At 55.1% G+C, this 16401-nt stretch overlaps 1 protein-coding gene across 2 annotated transcripts; it reads right to left on the bottom strand.

The window, feature by feature from the left end:
- Positions 1 to 1944: 1944 nt before the first annotated feature.
- IKBKE (inhibitor of nuclear factor kappa B kinase subunit epsilon) lies at positions 1945 to 15348 on the bottom strand. Of its 2 annotated transcripts, XM_050327023.1 has the most exons (21): positions 15161 to 15348; positions 14753 to 15048; positions 13885 to 14025; positions 13363 to 13492; positions 12691 to 12872; positions 12326 to 12486; positions 11663 to 11773; positions 11246 to 11425; positions 10729 to 10931; positions 10445 to 10509; positions 10271 to 10362; positions 9471 to 9572; positions 8597 to 8672; positions 8407 to 8519; positions 8086 to 8162; positions 7771 to 7810; positions 6833 to 6934; positions 5727 to 5823; positions 5272 to 5366; positions 4962 to 5033; positions 1945 to 4235 (listed from the first exon to the last, which is right to left on the bottom strand). In XM_050327023.1, exons 2-21 carry the CDS (start codon positions 14837 to 14839, stop codon positions 4202 to 4204), a joined length of 2160 nt encoding a protein of 719 aa, XP_050182980.1. In that variant the 5' UTR covers positions 14840 to 15048; positions 15161 to 15348; the 3' UTR covers positions 1945 to 4201. The 2 variants fall into 2 exon arrangements, with proteins under 2 accessions (XP_050182980.1, XP_050182981.1); XM_050327024.1 differs by lacking the exons at positions 1945 to 4235; positions 4962 to 5033 and adding an exon at positions 5051 to 5153 and having other exon boundaries at positions 14753 to 15348.
- Between the last annotated feature and the right edge of the window lie 1053 nt (positions 15349 to 16401).

The following is a 16401-nucleotide window of genomic DNA, read 5'->3' as shown; positions in this document are numbered from 1 at the left end:
CCAATTGCCCTTCATCCCAAACGGCACCAGGAGGCATCTGCGAGAGCCCCGCTCGCACCGCGCCATGCAAATCACCACCAGAAACATTTAATTGATTCATAATCTAAGGAAAGCCAAGCGTAAGGACCAGAACTGGCTGAGCGAGGCTCTAATTGCCCCGGTGAGGATGGTGCTGCAGCACGTGCCCGGCGTAGACCCCCCCAAACAAACCCAAAAATGAGCAACGACTCCTCCTCCGGACAGCCCTGAGCTCACGGTGGGACACGGATCGTTCCCTAATTACCACCAGCACCAACTACTTGCCCTCCACACCGACACTTAAGGGTATCCTTATGCAGATTCAGGTGGTTTTTTGCGAATGGCATCAGCACTAACAACTTCTGTCAAAAATCGAGAGGCTCAGCTGATCCCGACCAGCAAATTTTCAAGTCCCTCAAGCCCAAGTGCAGCACTTCAGCTCTGTCCTGAAAGAGAAGTTTCCCTCCAGCCTGCGGGACCGAGCTGGAGAGGAGCAGTCCCACGGCCAGCAGAGAGCACAGCACACGCTACCGAGTTATCCCTGACACGGGTCTGCTCAAACCTCCTCGTTTTCCCCCCCTGCAACAACTAACACTGGTCACACCTTTCCAGGGACCCAGAGCAGGACATGGGACATGGCCCCGGCTGGGTCACCTTGTTCGGGCCCTCCTTCCATCCCACACGATGGAAAGATGAATCTCTCCTGTCTAACACGAGCACCGGTACAGCACATATCTCACAAGAGACAGGCACCTCACTGGCAGGAAAACTCTTTCCCCTGGAGTTTGGGCAGAGCCTCAGGCAAATTTAGTCATTCCAGAGGCCTTTACCCCTCACCATAAAGCTTTACAAACACCAGCCCTCCCTGATCGCCGCGATGCCAACCCCACCCATGAGCTGACCATCTCCTCTTTCCTGGAAAAGCTTCCCTTCCCAAACCCGCCCGCAACCGGAGACCCCCGCCTGGTCCCTCCCTGACACCCGACCCACCCGGGGAAGCGGGGGGACCCGGAGTGGGAGTCTGGGGGGTGCAGAGCTGGGAGAAGAGGAGGGAGAACGTCCAGGCGGCAGAGTCCGGACAGGAGCGCGGGCAGAGCGAGGGATGCGGGATGGCAGCACCGGGCGGAGATGCGGGCAGGACAGGGGTGCGGGACAGCCAGGCGAAGGCAGGAGAAGGCAGGGGACAGGCAGGGCGCAGGCAGGGCTCGAGCACTCACAGTCGCAGCGCAGGGCGCGCTCCCGCACCGCCTCCCCGCACAGGTCGCACCAGCCGCGGCGCGGGAGCCGGGGGGCGAAGCGGTGGCCGCGGTCTCGCTCGGGGTGGTCCCGCGGAGCCGCGAAGATGCTCCGCACGTCGGGCAGGAGCCGCGGGGCTCCCCCGCGCCGCCGCAGCCGCCGCGCCCCCCGCGCCCCGCAGGGGCTGCCCGGGGTGGGCGCGCCGGGGCCCCGGCGCATCGAGGTGGGCACGGGGGGCGGCAGCGGGCGGGGGCACGGCCCCACGGCCGGCGATGCCATGGGCTCGGAGCGGCGGGAGCGGGGCAGCGCAGGCGCCTGGGACCGGCCGGGAGGGAGGAGACACGGCGGGGGTGGGTGGGGACCGGGATCGGCCCCTCGGGGCCGAGGAGACCCCCCCCCCCGGAGCTTTCGCGCTGGGACCCCCTGTGCGATGCTTCCTCCCCGTGGGATTCCCCCTCCCCGCGGGAATCTCCCCGCAACAGCCTCCCCCCGTGGGAATTCCCGCTCCCAGGGGACCTCTCACCACTGGACAGGCACCACTACGGGGTCTGGAATGCCCCGGGGAGGGTGTTTCTGGGCATCCCCACCCGGGGGGGTCCCGCAGCACGAAGCGGAGTCGGGGGCTTTCCCCAGCGCGCTGCTGCCGGAGCGCAGCCACTTCCCAGGCTTTGTCCCCACGGGATAAGGCGGATCACGAGTGGGCTGTAAGTGGAGCTGGATCCCCTCACCCCGCTGCAGGGACAGCCGAGGGGAATTATCTCCCCCAGCTGAGGCTCCTGTGGTTGTGGGAGATGGGAAAGGGAAAATTGGTCGTGGCCAAAATTTTGCGGCGGCTCCAGCGCTGCTGCTCAGGGGACAGCGGAGCTGCTGGCACACCCCCACCCTGGGCAAAGGAGGGTGTGGGGGGCACAGATGAAGGTGGCTGGACCTGGGGCCACTCCAAGTGACTCCCTCCTCTGAGCAGCAGGGCTGGATATCGCAGATGATGTGAAGATCCCTGTCACCATAATCCCTTCCCCGCCTCGGGGTGGAGCCCAGAGTACAGAGAGGGTGACACATCAGCCCGAGTCGTGCAGGACGAAACTGGCCCTTCTCTGCTGCTCTCACTCGTATTGGTTTGAAATACGTTAATTCAGCCAGAATTGCCCCCGGATTTCTTTTGGTTTCCAGGTGAGAGGTGTCTGCAGCGAGCACAGAGCTGGGCTGGGCGAATCCTGGCTTCTGGGCTCATGGGAAGCTGAATTTAGCATCTCCTGTGTACTCCTGAGGATAGGATAAGCCAAGGATATCTAAATCCTTTTCAAGGATTCTAATTTAAAGGATGGATTAAAACACTGGCTCTGAATTACAGCAGACTGGTGCCATAAGCAGCCCCTAATAAGAGCTTCAAACCGGAGGAGGAATAATGCAGCTTGGAAAATTCCAGCTTTATTCTGTGCTAAGCAGCAAGATTAATTTTTGGAAGGGTTTTTTCTTCCCCATTCAGGATCCTGATTCACTTTCATGCCTCTTCTGCTTGTGCCTGAGTACAGCAGCAGATTTATTACTCAGTAAATTGTTTCACAAAACCTTGGAGTTTTATCCTATGTTCTCCTCAGACTGTTAATTGTATCAGGAATCACCTCCAGGAAAGGAAATTACTTTCCTGAGGGCAAAGGTCTACCTGGCACCTGGCTGAGAACCTGTTAAAGCCATTCTGGACTTCTGTTTTCCCAGTGCCATCCTGTGACACAGTTTCAGTCTCCATCCTGCAGCATCAGGGCACATAAATACTAAATAAATGTAATATTTTCTGTCCCCATAGGAAGATGGGGCTCAAACCTGCACAAGAGACCTGTCTTTATCCTTCTCATCTGCAGGTATTCAGGGCTGACAGCACATGAAGCTCTTTTAGGCCATGGGTTAAAATATTAGGGGAGGGGGGGGAAAACCACCCAACTAATTAACATTGGCAGGAAAATTCCCGTTTCATTTGGATTCCAGGAGTCCCCTTTGCAGCTGCTGTGTTACAGCAGCTTAAGCATGACAAGGGCTATTAGCAAAAACTCTTTTTTTCTTTTTGCCAAGAAATAAATCCCTTTCTGTGGAAGCCAAACATGTTCCAGGTCAAACTCTCAGCTGGCGCGAGTCAGTGCAGCTCCACTGAATCCAAGGAAGTGCAGCAGGAGACCCTGCCTGGGCTCCCTGCCCTGTTCCTACAGGGAATATCAGTGAATTCGAGCTGGATTAAAAATCACGTTCATTAGAAAACCAGGAGGATCCTAGAAAATGATTCGTAGGAGAAAAGCTTTTAAGCGATGGCTCAGTTCCACCTCTCGATGGTAAATAGATGGGTTTGACATTCAGGATGTTGGTTTTTATAATTAAAACACACGGGGAGGTTTGGTGCCAAATTCCACTGGGGGAGGTTTCCTGGGCGGGGGGAGCTCCTGGGCACCCTTGGCGTGTTCCTACAAGAAAGTCAAGCCTGGCACAGCCCTGCAGCTGCTGCTCCTTGTTCCCTTTGTTCCCTTGCTGAGACTCAGGGCAGCAGGATGTTCAGCTCCAGGGATGCATCGTTTTGCCTTTTGTCCCCATGTATTATTTAGGACGTTAGGAAGGAATTCCTCCACATTAAAAGTGGGAATAATCCCTGATTAAGTAAGAAGAGAAAAAGTCTAGCCTCTTCTTCATCTGACATGGTGATACAGAGAAGCCAGAAAACCACGGAGTCCTTCAAGCACTTTTTAAAATAAAGAGAAATAAACCCCCACTCAGTTGTCTGGTCAAGCTTCCAAAGGCTTGAGGTACTCAGAGCTAATGCTGGTGAACGTGCAAAAGTGCTGGGGCAGAGAGGTAGGACACAGAGAGCTCCTCAAACACCAGTGCCCGATGGCTCCCCAAGTGCTGGGATTTCCCAGTGGTGGGAAGTGGTTTCGCTTCAGCAGCTGCACATTCACCACGTCCCTCAAACGCCAGGGGTGGGGGCAGCCCCTCCCAACCTGCAGGGACAAAACCAAAGGCTTTAGGCTAGACAGGGGTCACCTGGGCACAGGAAATCCCAAACTACAGCTCGAGCCAGGCACTAATCTTTGGATCTCTTCCCGTGTCTTCTGGGATGAGCTCTTCATACAGAAAGCAAACACCAGCTTTCTTATCCCCTTATTCACAGGGGATGTGCTGCAACAACACACTTGGTCCTATGAAAACAGGGCTGGGATGAATTCCCAATTTCTTTTTTTTCTTTTTAAACTCTCTGACATTCTGATCTGCACGTTCTTACTGTCGATTTGCATCAAGAGTCATCAAGAAAGGTTGCAGAGGAGGAAAATCAGGGTTTTTTCAGCAGTACATGCTGGGTTTACAGAGAGTTTCATACAGAAGGAGAAAGCATCCACTTCTCTGTGGCACTCAGCAGCTGGGCACCACAGGGAAAAGGTTGGGAAGAGGGTGTGGAAATCACAGAGCTTTGCAGAGGATCATGGCTAAACCTCCAAGAAAGATAAATTCTGCTGCCAAACCGTGGTGTAAATTTGGGGATATTAAACCCCCCACTGAACCAGCCCACGAGTGACTGTGGTGGAGCTCAGCACCAGGCACAGCTCCCACACTGGAGCTCCCAGGGAGCCCACCCAGAGCCCCCACCCCCTCCCAGGGGTGTGCCCACACCCTGGTGCAAGGAGCAGGAATCCCTGCCTGGAGCAGAATCTCTGGGTGCTCTCACTCACCTCTCGATGATGCTGTTGTTGAACTGGAGATCACAACTCACTGACCTCATCTGCTCCAGCAGCTCCTGCATCCTGCAGGGACACAACCAGCCCCTTATTCCTGCGCTGCTCAGCCCCTGCTTCCCACAGGAGAGGGGCTGGGATGTCCCCAGGGATCACACCCAGCAGGTCTTGGCACAGAGTTTTCCAGCCCTGTGGACACAGAGCCCTCACCCCACTGCAGGGGGTGAGTAGCAAGGGGTACTGCTCCTCCCCAAGGAGCTGGGGCTGTCCCCAAAACCCTCTTCCAAAAGACTCCCAAAAGACTCACCGAAAAGCCATCTCCTGGCTCAGGTGGATGGGGGAAGGCACGGGAGGAACTGGGGCCAAACTCCATTTCTCCATCTGGAGAAACCTGTCCAAAGCCTGCAGAGATGGAGAGATCTGGCAGCCCCCACAGCAGGGGCTGTCTGGGGGTCTAACCCCGGGGGGATGCAGTGCCTGCCTGGATAAACACCCAGGAGGTGACACCACATTCAACACATCCACTTCTCCAGGACAAACAAAATAAAATAACCCCACAGTGCGGGGGGAAAAAACAAGATCTCCAGTGTGGGATCAGCCACAGAGAACTGCAGCAAGCTGCTTAGAAACACTCCAGGGTTTCCCTACTTAACCAAGTGCTCCTGCACCCGGTGGGAAGTGGGAGAGGGGTGCAGGAACATCGTCAGAGAGCAGGGAGAGACTGTGGAGCTGCATCCCTGGCAGGACCCCATGGACACCTACACCCTGCAGGCAGTCCTGGCACTCCATCATCTCCACACTGCAGGTGCTGATGCGGTTGCTGAGCCTCTTCAGGTGCTTCTTTATCTCGCAAACTTTCCTAGAAAGAAAAAACGACAACAAAATTCCCAGTCAGTATTCGGCATCAATGGGGATCGTTAGGTTTTTTCACATGTTTTAACTCTGCACTGCTTTCTGCAGACCTTTCTGGATCCCAGTTAAAATCCTGAAGGAAAGCAAGTGAGTCACAGCAGTGTTGTAATTACAGTTGCAGCTTTGCTAGCAGCCACCACAGCCAGGTTATCCTAACAGCAAAATAATTAGAGAAAGTGCTGCTTGTAAGAGAGACAGCTCAGGCCCATCACTTTTGCCAGCAGCTCTGCACAGGATGGTCCTCTGTGTCCCGTGGAGGGCTGAGAATCTACCCAAAAAAGCTCCTTGGTCCTGCACCCAACACCCAACAGGCACATCATGAGTTGTATATTTAAAAAAAAAAAAATTGTTTTGGCTTTAAAAAAACAAAGGAAAGAATATTTCAGGTGAATGATCCACCTCCAGTCCCCAAAAAAACCAGCCACCACACCACAAACCCTGGCAGGAGACAACCCAAAACAGGACAATTAGAACTGAAGTAACAATAAATTAAAAATATCCCAGTTGTGTGTGACTCACGATGCTTTCTCCCTAAGGACAGAAAAACAGGTACAAAAATACTCCAGGAAAACATGAAGAAGTTTGGTTTTTTTTTCTTGCACCATCCTCTTCCCTACTGCCTCCCCCTCCCTGCTCTCTGCTGCTGCCATAGCCGGTGGATTGCCCTCAATCACCGCAGGGTAATTTGCTCTTTGCATTATTCCCCGAGCACCATTTAACAGAAGATCATTCCCAGTAAGCAGATCTCTTTGTCTCAATACCAATTTTGTCCTGATAAAATAACCTCTCCCAGGAAACAGCTGCTTGAGCTGGAGCTGCAGGTTTAGGGGCTTTTTTTAAAAATAAACTTTAAATAATAAAGGGGCAGAATACGTGGGTTACTGGAAAGTCCCCTCTTCCATCCACACCAGGGTCCCAAATTCAGAGCCCCCAGACCCCCCAGAGAGGGTTGGTACCTCATCCTGCTGCTGTGGAGGATCAGGGCCTCCTGGTACCGCTGGACACAGTCATTCTGGAAAATCGACAGAACCTTCCTGGCCAGGTTCCCTAAATTCATCCTAAAACCAGGGAAAAATGAGAGAACGCTGTTGCTTCCTCATGTGTATGAAAATGAACATCACAGCTCACGTGGCCAGGGACCTAAAGCTGGCTGCTGAATAGAGAAAGAGGGGCTGGGTGCTCAGTAATGAATTTTGGATCGGTATTATAGAGAAAACAAGTCCTAACTGTGATGAAGAGGAGCAGGAGGTTTTGGGGGGGGATGCCCAGCTAGGCTGCCATCCCCTCCAGGGCACTTCTGAGTAGTCTTTGCTTTAGAATTTAAGGCAAAAGTTCAATGTTAGACTGAAGATTAATTGAGTTGAAGGAGCTGCCTGTGAAATTTCACCCTTCCCAGTATATATTTAAATGGGCATTTTTATTTCTTGCCTGTGTTAAATTCCCCTGGTTTCAGTGGAAACAGAAAGGAGGATTTTTAAAGGTACAAAACCCATCAGGCACTTCACTCCCAGTGGAAGTTAAGCAGATATGAAAGCAGGGACACTTCCTAAATCAGCATCTCAGTAATAAATAGCCCCAAACTAAGTCCTGTGAGAGCAGCAGGCTGGAATGTGCTTATTCCCACATCCAATACAGGGATTTGGCCCAACAGCAGCTCCCTGTCCCCCCAAAGGTTCTCTGACATCTTCATCTGAAATAGTTCATGTCTTGAAAACTTCCCTGTGAAAGTTCCTGCATGGATGAACCATCACAGGAACCTCTTACAGGTGCCCTCTGGCAACACTGGTGACCAGGGAACATTTTATATCCCTTTGGGATTCAATCAGAACCACCAAGCATGAGGCTGGACACAGCAAGGGTGTGGTCCTGGAAAGGGGAGAGGGTTGGGACTCACTTATCCAGCTTGTGTATTTGCTCCTCATTGTAGCACAGCCCTGGGGAGGAAAGACACAGGTCACCACTCACCACTTATTTTCCTGTTCACAACCCAATAAATGGGCAATTTCACAACACACAGAAATCACCCAAGGGGCTTTTCAGGGCTCAATCCCTGGGGCCACTGCCATGGCACAGAAACAGATGACCTATAAAGTCCCTTCCAGCCCAAACCAGCCTGTGGTTCGACAATTCTATGAAATAAATTAAACTCAGCAAACTGAAATCACCCAGTGCAGCCCCACACCTCGTGTCCCCCATCCCCATCACTCACTCAGACACGTCCTGGCCTTCCTGAACTGCTTGTAGATCAGCTGCATCTTCTCCAGGCAGCACTCAATCTGCTGGATGCTGGAATGGGGCAGGGAGGGAGGCGTGAGTCCCCCCAAGAGGAAGGGTGTGAGTTTGGGGTGAAATCAGCACTTTGGGGTGAAATCTGAACTCAGAGCCACTGCTGCTCCCCCATGGCTGCGTGCAGGGACATCACACTGCATCAGTGTGATGTTTGCAGTGAGGGCTGTGCATGGCCCTGCATGGATCCCACAGCAAAGCTGCTCCATCCAGCTGGGAACAGCAAAGGGATTTCACCACAAACCTTTTGTCTTCGTGCACTTGCTGCCTGTCCTTCACCAGCTCGGACAAAATCCCATCCAGAGCCCCTTGGAAGTCAAAGATGTTGTGGGAGCACTGAGAGAGCTCCTCTGAGACCTGTGGATGAGGAGGAGAGGTTGGGACCAGCAGTTCTGGAAGCTGTGGATGCTCCTCCACCCGGGTTGGGGGCTCACCCTCTGCAGCCTTGTCTTCACCATGGCCATGTCCATCACAGCTGGCACCCCACTGCCTGCAGGAACAGACTCGTACCTGAGGAAAGTCAGAAAATGAATATTCCTGAAGTGGAACATGAGCCAGAGGCAGCCATCACCTGGGCAAAGAGATCCCATCCCACGGTGGAGCCAGAGCTGGATTCCTGTGGAGCTGGGAGGTGCTTTCCTCGGGCAATAACTCACCCAAGTTGTGCCCAAAGGGAAACAGATCTGAGCCACGAGATGCAAAGTGCTGATCTGGTAGAAAACTCACCCCGTTGTGTCCAATTTGTTCCAAAAAATTGTTGGTTTCATCCCCGCTGGCTTTGGGCCAGAGCAGACGCTGTCTGGCTCCCTGCAGCTGGCACGGGAGGGCTGAGCTGAGCACGGCAGGCTGGCTAAGTCAGCAGAAATACCCCTGATCCAGAGCATGTTGGAAGGGAGGGATGAGCCAGAGCATCCAGCTGCAGCATTACTGGCTCTTGGCACTACAGCCCTGCTCTAATCCTGCTGAACTCAATGGGAACCATGTGTCCCTATTTTTTACTTTTTTTTTTTTTTTTTTTTTTTTTTTGGAGATGAAATGGAAATTAAGAGACTTGCTAAATGGCAGAGAATAAAAGAACAGCTACCCAGCAGCAAAGAATTTTCCACTACAACTACAACAAAAGAGAAAAGCAAAATATCCTTGGGTTGCTTTTAAATGGGTTCAGCTCTTTTTCCCTTTCCCTCGAACTGGAGCAGCAGCAACCCTGTCCCATTCCTGCACTTACTCACAGCTCATGGGATGTAACAGTCAGAAAACCCTGGAGCAGGAGCCACAACCAGGACTAACCCTTAGTTAGGCCACACTTACAGCACACGGGTCTTCCCCTCGGTGAGCTGCAGGCAGGTGAGCACTGAGAGAGCCCCCCTCCTCTGCTCCAAAATCCTCGAGCACTCTGTTTTCAGGTCCCCTCTGCCAAGAGAGAAAACAGCCTGTCCAACATGTGCTGCCTGGAATGAGGAACTCCATCCCAGGGCCAGCTGCACGTGGTGGGGGTGAGCATGGAGCTGGTGGCTTCTCTCAGAAATGGGGGCCTGGATGCACCTAAAACTGGGTGCAGCTCCTGGGTTTTGGTCCTGCCACTGCACAGGAGGCTCCTGCCCTGAAGGGAGTGAGTGGGACAGTGAAAATCATTATGGAATCATGGAGTGGTTTGGGTTGGAAGGGGCCTTAAAGATCATCTCATCCCAACCCCCTGCCATGGGCAGATACACCTTCCACAGTGATATGAACAATGATGATCACGGTAATAATAAGGATGATAATAATAATAATGATGATGATAATAATGATGATGATAATGATGCTTTTCCCTCAGCATCTCCTAAACTGAAAAAAGCAACTCAAAACTAGCAAGTGGAGACAGGGGCATCCTCACAGCACTGAAGGGTATTTTCCTACAGGTGCAGCCTGGCACCCATGTCCCCTGTGTGGGCCCATCCTGGTCTTTGTGTTCTGCTCCCTCCTGGTACCCCAGGACCCCGTCCCACCATCCCCGGTGGTCCCACACTGGCTGAAGAAGCTGGAAAACCCCAAGTGGTTTAACTGAACACCCGGGAAGGGACATGTCCCACCTTCTGCCACCCCCCCAGGGTGTCTCTGTCACTCACATCACCCAGTGGAGGCCCCTGGCCAGCAGCTCCCGGCCGCGCCGCAGGGCCTGCCCGATGCGCAGGGTCTGGTGTGCGGCACCCACCGCGCTCTGCAAAGCAAAGGGCACTAAAAAGGTGGCCTAAGGCTGCACCACCTGCCCCACCCCGAGCCCCCTGGGCACTCCCACCTACCTTGGCTGCACTGCAGTCGGCCACCACGTCCACCTTGGGGACAAACTTTGGGAACTCAAGTGCCGCTGGAAAGACAGACGGCGGTCAGGGGGCTTTGGGAGCAGTCTTTGGGACATCTCAGGGTCCAACATTGCTCAGGCACTGAAACCTGGGATCATCCAGGACATGGACCCATCACCCAGACAGGGAACAGGGATGGGAAAGCTCCTGGGATAATAACTGGAGCAAATCCCTCTCATGACACCCGCCCTCATGCCACGAGCATCTCCAGCTCTGGTACTCACGGTCTCTGTACCGGACCCCCACCACGTCCTCGGGGTGCTCAGCTGTGCTCAGCAAGGTCAGGGGGCTGCGCTCTGTGGTTTTGCAGAAACTGTGAGCTTGGAGATTGGGATCCAGCTCATACAGGTGTCCTTCAAAAAAGTATTCTTGATGGTGAGGGACTATGTTTGTTTGTTTGTAGACGGCGTCTAAAAACTTGGTGGTACTGAAATCGAAAAGGAGTGAAAGGGTGGGGACAAGCTCAGATTTCCATCACTTTAGCAGCCTGCTGCCCTCAAAACACCAAAATGCTGATATTTTCTCTTAGCAAAATATCCCACAAGGTCAGCAGAGCCCCCTGGACACCTCCCTGGGGTTCTCTGTGTGCTCCCAGCAAAGGCTGGTTTGAGCCTGGTTTGCTTTAACCTGGCTTAGGTGTTGGTGCAAGGGGAACAGGCACTGCCCCAAGGTTCACCTAGTGAAATGAGGGGCTGAGGCTCTCGAGCTTGATTCCCAAATTTGCTTTTAACACAGCCTTACGTGTTGTAGGAGTGGATGTAGATGCGGTGGGAGGAAGCCTGCTGCAGGGAGAACACGTCCACCACGATCCTGTGCAAAATGTCATTGGTTCCTGCAAAAAACTGGTCGAATCCCCAGCATTTCTCCTGATCCGCCTCCAGGATGTTAGCCAAAATGGGGATCAGCTGGTCCTTCAGCCCCCTGCAACAGCACAAGAAGAGATGTTTGTACAGACTGGTGTAACCCTGAGCTGTGGGGACGGGAGATCCTGTACTGAGCTTGCCCTGCCTTGCACCCCCTTTTCCTGGCTGTGAAGCAAAAGCCCGGTCTGAGAGCTGTGACACTTGTAGATGAAAAGTTTATCTGCCTCATTAAACCCCCCTGTGCTGTCTGATGTGGGAACTGTGGTGGGACCCCACCCTGGCACGGGACACTCACAGGGAGAGGCGGCAGGTGATGGGCAGCTCATAACTCCACTCAATGTTCCCGTTCTCCTGCCTCTGGATCCCTGCAATGGCTCCAGGAGGCTTCTCAGTGGTGATTTTGTACCTGTGGAAAGGGAATTGCTGCTCAGACGAGCCAAGTGAGCTCTGTTTTGGGTGTCCCTCGGGTAGGGAAAGGGCAGAGCATGGATGGGCTGGGAAAGAGATAATTCACAGAGAGGAAAAAAAATGCCCAGAGGGAAAATGCTGCAAGAAACAGTCACAAACTTCCAAGAAGACATTAACCCTGCCTCCTCTTCCAGCTGTTTAACCACAAACTCACGGGAATGCATTTTATAGAATAATAGAGTCACAGCATGGTTTGGGTTGGAGGGGACCTTAAAGACCATCTGGTTCCAACCCACGAGACACCACCCACCAGATCAGCTTGCTCAGAGCCCACCATCCAACCATCCCATTTGGAAGGAAAACACAGCAAACATGGCACAGATTCTTTCCCACACAGCACCACACACTTCACAGGTGAATTCCCAGGTGTGTGTCAGGGCTTTGAGGCCACGTGGGGATTAAACAAGTGATAAAGTTCATCACAGAACCCCACGGGGGCCACCGGCCGTGGTCCCACCTCCCCCACGCTGCAGCTGGGCACGGTACCTACATGATCTCCTTGTTCCTGCGGGGCCCCCCGAAGGGGACGAAGGGGAGGCTGCCGGTGGCAGCGTGGTAGAAGGTGACACCGATGCTCCAGAGGTCGACGGTGACGCCGTACGCCTTCTGCTGCGGCTTGCGCAGGACGGCCCGCTCGTACATGTCGGGGTGCTGGGGGGTGAAGCACAGCAGCACTGGATCCCCCCCCCCAAAAAAAAAACCATGGCCTGCAACTCTCCAACAAAAATGCTGAGCCCTCCCCCTCTTTCAAAAATATAACACCAGGCTCTCCACGTCGCTGCTGCTCCCTGCGAGTCGCCCAGCTGTCGGATTGAGGGATGGGCACCAGGCTCCCCCAGGGGAGGCTCTACTCACGAGATATTCCTCTGTCCCGTAGACAGACACAAACTTTTCGTCGTCCTCCAGCTCTCGGGCGGCCCCAAAGTCGGTCAGTTTGTAGATGCTCTGCCCGTCTTCCCCCACCAGCCGCATGATGTTGCCAGGTTTGATGTCTCTGTGGACGACGCCGTTCTCACGGAGGTGGTTCATGCCTGCCACTGGGCACAAGGGGAAGTTCGTGCGTGGGGCTGGGGCACTGAGCTCCAGCAGGCTTTGCTCAGGGTTAGGAATGGGAGAAGGGCTGGGAAGGGGACAAACCCCAGGGTGGTTGCTCTAAAGTGGGGACCAGCGTGAGTGTGGGGATGGAGAAGATGGGTGAGCACAGGGTAGAGCACTGCCCTTGTGCTCCTCCATCGTGGGGCACAGCCTGTTCTCCACAGGAGACTGCTTCCCAGGGCAGGTCTGCAAGGAGAAACCCTCAGCCCCGTGGGTGCAGAGCTCAACCTCACCCCGTTCAGAGGTGCAGTTCCTGACCCCTCATTCCAAACCCCAGAGCTGGTGCCTGCAGGGTCCCACCAGCACCACGAGGTCCCCAGCCTGCAGGGTCTCAGTCCCGGGGTGCTGGTGGTGGTGGCAGGGGGCTGGTGGTGGTGGCAGAGGGCTGGTGGTGGTGGCAGGGGGCTGGTGGTCCCGGACCCCCCCACTCACCCACACACTGCAGCACGATGAGGAACTCGGACTCGGCCAAGCCGAAGGCGTTCGCTGGGTCCTCCAGCACGTTCAGCAAACTGCCACTGGAGCAGTACTCCATCACCAGCACCTTCTGCTTGCTGCTGCCCTGCGGTGGGAGATGCTGTGAGGGCTTGGCTGGCCCTGTGTCCCAGCTGTGGGCCTGTCCCCCCAACCCAGGCAGGACCAGAACCCCTCCCTTGGTTGGTGGATCTCTGGGTTTCTCCTGCTTGGCCAAACCAGTGCTGGAGAACGTCCCCACTGTGCCAGGTGCCTGGCCAAGGGACAAGAGCAGGTCATACCAGTGCTCCAGCACAGTGACCCAGTGTCACCAGTGCTCCCAGTGCTGAAGGACTGGGCTGAGACTGAGAGAGGTGAGAAGGGGTGGCAGAGAGGGACCATCCCTGCTCTCCTGCAGCTCAGACCACACCCCTGTGGCACTGGCCCAGTGGGCACAGCAGGATTCCCAGCTGAGGGGTTCCCAGGTGGGGTCCCACTTACTGTCTCCTCCACGGCAAATAATTTGACAATGTTTTTGTGGTTCAGCTTCCGCAGCATCTCAAACTCTCTCATCTGGACCTCCTGGGGCCGGAGGTAGCTGGCATTGTTGAAGACCTTCACAGCAACCAGCTCCCCTGATTTCTGGGAGAAGAGGAAAAAGAGAAAAAGGAAACGGGAGGTGATGCCATTCTCATCCAAAGGAGCTACGTTACTGATCCCGCATCCCGCCTGGGATGCAAATGACGCCGATTCTATACCGAGTTTGCTCCGCTGCACAAGCAAACTGCTGTTATTCACCTCCCTTTGCTTCCTGTCCCTGCACCCACGTGCTGCATGTCAGCGTGTTTATTCAGCTCCATAAAAAGTTCCCAGCTGGAGCCGGGGCTGGCAGCTCCCTGTCGGCTCTCCATGGGATGGGGATGTTCCCAACCCAGCCTCGCAGCCGCCTCTCCTGCCCTGCGCCTGCAGCTTTCTCAATAAACTTCAAAGGCTGGTGAGAAGAGTCTGTTCCAAGCCTGGCAAGTGTTTGCATGAAGTATGCAAATAGCCAGGGATGGGGTTTTCAAAACCTCTGGGCATTCCCCGGAAAACAGCTCCTTCCCCCTTGCGCTGCTCGGGAATCCGGCAGCCGCCGAGCAGGACCCGGCTGCGAGCACCCCAAAATCCGCCCTCCACCCGCAGAGCCAGGGGAAGGAGCCTCACAGAAAATGAAAACAAAACCCAAAGCAGCCCCCCGAGCTGCTCCCCAGCCGGGGAGCTCCCGGGAGGGCGAGCGGAGGGGAGCAGGAGCATCCCTGTGCCACGGGATGGGGGGGCACGGGGGCTCCGTGGCTTTGGGGTTCCTGCCCCCACCACTGGCCCCGCTCACCTTGTTGCGAGCTTTGTAGACACAGGCTGTGGCTCCCTGGCCCAGGAGGTCATCGGTGCTCCAGAGGTAGTTGGGGGTGCTCTGCATCTCCAGCGGGAAGCACAGGGGTCACCCCGGGGGCCGCTGGCCACCAAATCCCAGCCTTTGATCCGTCCTTGCCTGGCAAGGCGCAGGGAAGCGCCGGCCAAGGATGTTCCCCTGGGCAGCTCCAACCTCGCCGGCAGCACCACGCGAAGGCTGCGCATGGACCGAGCCGCGAGTGCTGCCAAAAACCACCCGGCACGGACCTGTCGAGGCTGGCAGCGAAAAAAAAAAAAAAGGAACTCTGACAGATGCAAAAAAAAAATTACGAGCAAACAAGAGCGGAGCGGCGAGAGGCACCTCCCCACCCCGGGAACTGAAACCTACGGATTGCAAAACCCGCTCGGCAACCAGAGGCAGCGCTGGAGGAGGAAATGCTTGGGCTTCCTGCTAGAGAAAAAAAATTCCCAGTGTTATCAGCCATCCCCGGGCGTGCTGGGCTCCTCCGGGGGGCAAATGGGGCCGGGATGGGCTCCGGGAACGCCAAAAGGCGCTGAGCACCGGCCACCACCGGATTTGGGAAGCAGAGTGGGATCGGGATCCGTGTCCAGGGTGAGAGTCCAGCCCTTGATATCTGTGCTAGCTCGGCCCTGGCATGGACACAGCATCACCCAGTGGGATGTGTGTGCCACTGTCCTCTTTGGATGCCCTGGCGGGGATGTGGGATGCAGGGAGGGATGTGGGATGCAGGGGGGGATGTGGGATGCAGGGAGGGATGTGGGATGCAGGGAGGGATGTGGGATGCAGGGAGGGATGTGGGATGCAGAGCAGGGTGCAGGGTATGATGTGAGGTGCAGGACAGGATATGGGATGCAGGATGGGATGTGGGATGCAGAGCAGGATGTGAGAAGGAGGATGGGATGCAGGGTGGTAGATGGGATGCAGGATGCAGGACGGGATGTGGGAGGCAGGGTGGGATGGGGCATTCAGGATGGGATGCAGGATGCAGAGTGCTCAGGGCACCCTCCAGTGCCTGCACAGGGCAGAGTGGGGCTGCTCACGTTCCTGCTCCCTCCCTGGCTCAGAGACACCCACACTTCACCTTGATCAGCACCAGCTCCCACTGTCAGGATTTACTTCAGGCTGGTGTGGACGTGTTCCTGAAGGCCCCATCCTCACAAGCAAAGCCTGCAGAGCTCTGTGAGCACAGCAGTGTGCGGTTCATCCAACCCCCAACGTGACACCTCACCATCCTGCGCACAAACTCCACACGGAACCAGTTCCTTAATTCCTGCTGAGCTTCATTTCCCAGCCACGTGAGAGTGTGCCTGGAAAACCCTCTGGAGAGCTGCCAAGCTGCCAGACCGTGGGCACAGACTGGCCCTGGCCCTGAGCTTACCTAAGAGGCACCAGGGGCTGCTGTGGGGTGTCTGTGGCAGCTGCAGCAGCGGAAGCGCCGTGACGTCGGTTTAACCACGCGAAACTTTGAAATCACTTTGATTCAAGTCCTTCTGCTGCAGCTCAGTTAACAGGAAGAGAAAGCGTTGGGGTGACTTCTTGAAATCATGCCCAGTCTTATTTTCTGTGCATGTGGCAACTGAGTCCTTCAAGCAGGACCATCAGTCTCT

This window comes from Myiozetetes cayanensis, unplaced genomic scaffold (assembly GCF_022539395.1).
Source record: "Myiozetetes cayanensis isolate MyiCay16 unplaced genomic scaffold, myiCay2020 scf32, whole genome shotgun sequence".
Taxonomy (NCBI): Eukaryota; Metazoa; Chordata; class Aves; order Passeriformes; family Tyrannidae; genus Myiozetetes; species Myiozetetes cayanensis.
This window is presented reverse-complemented; position numbering and strand designations above follow the sequence as displayed.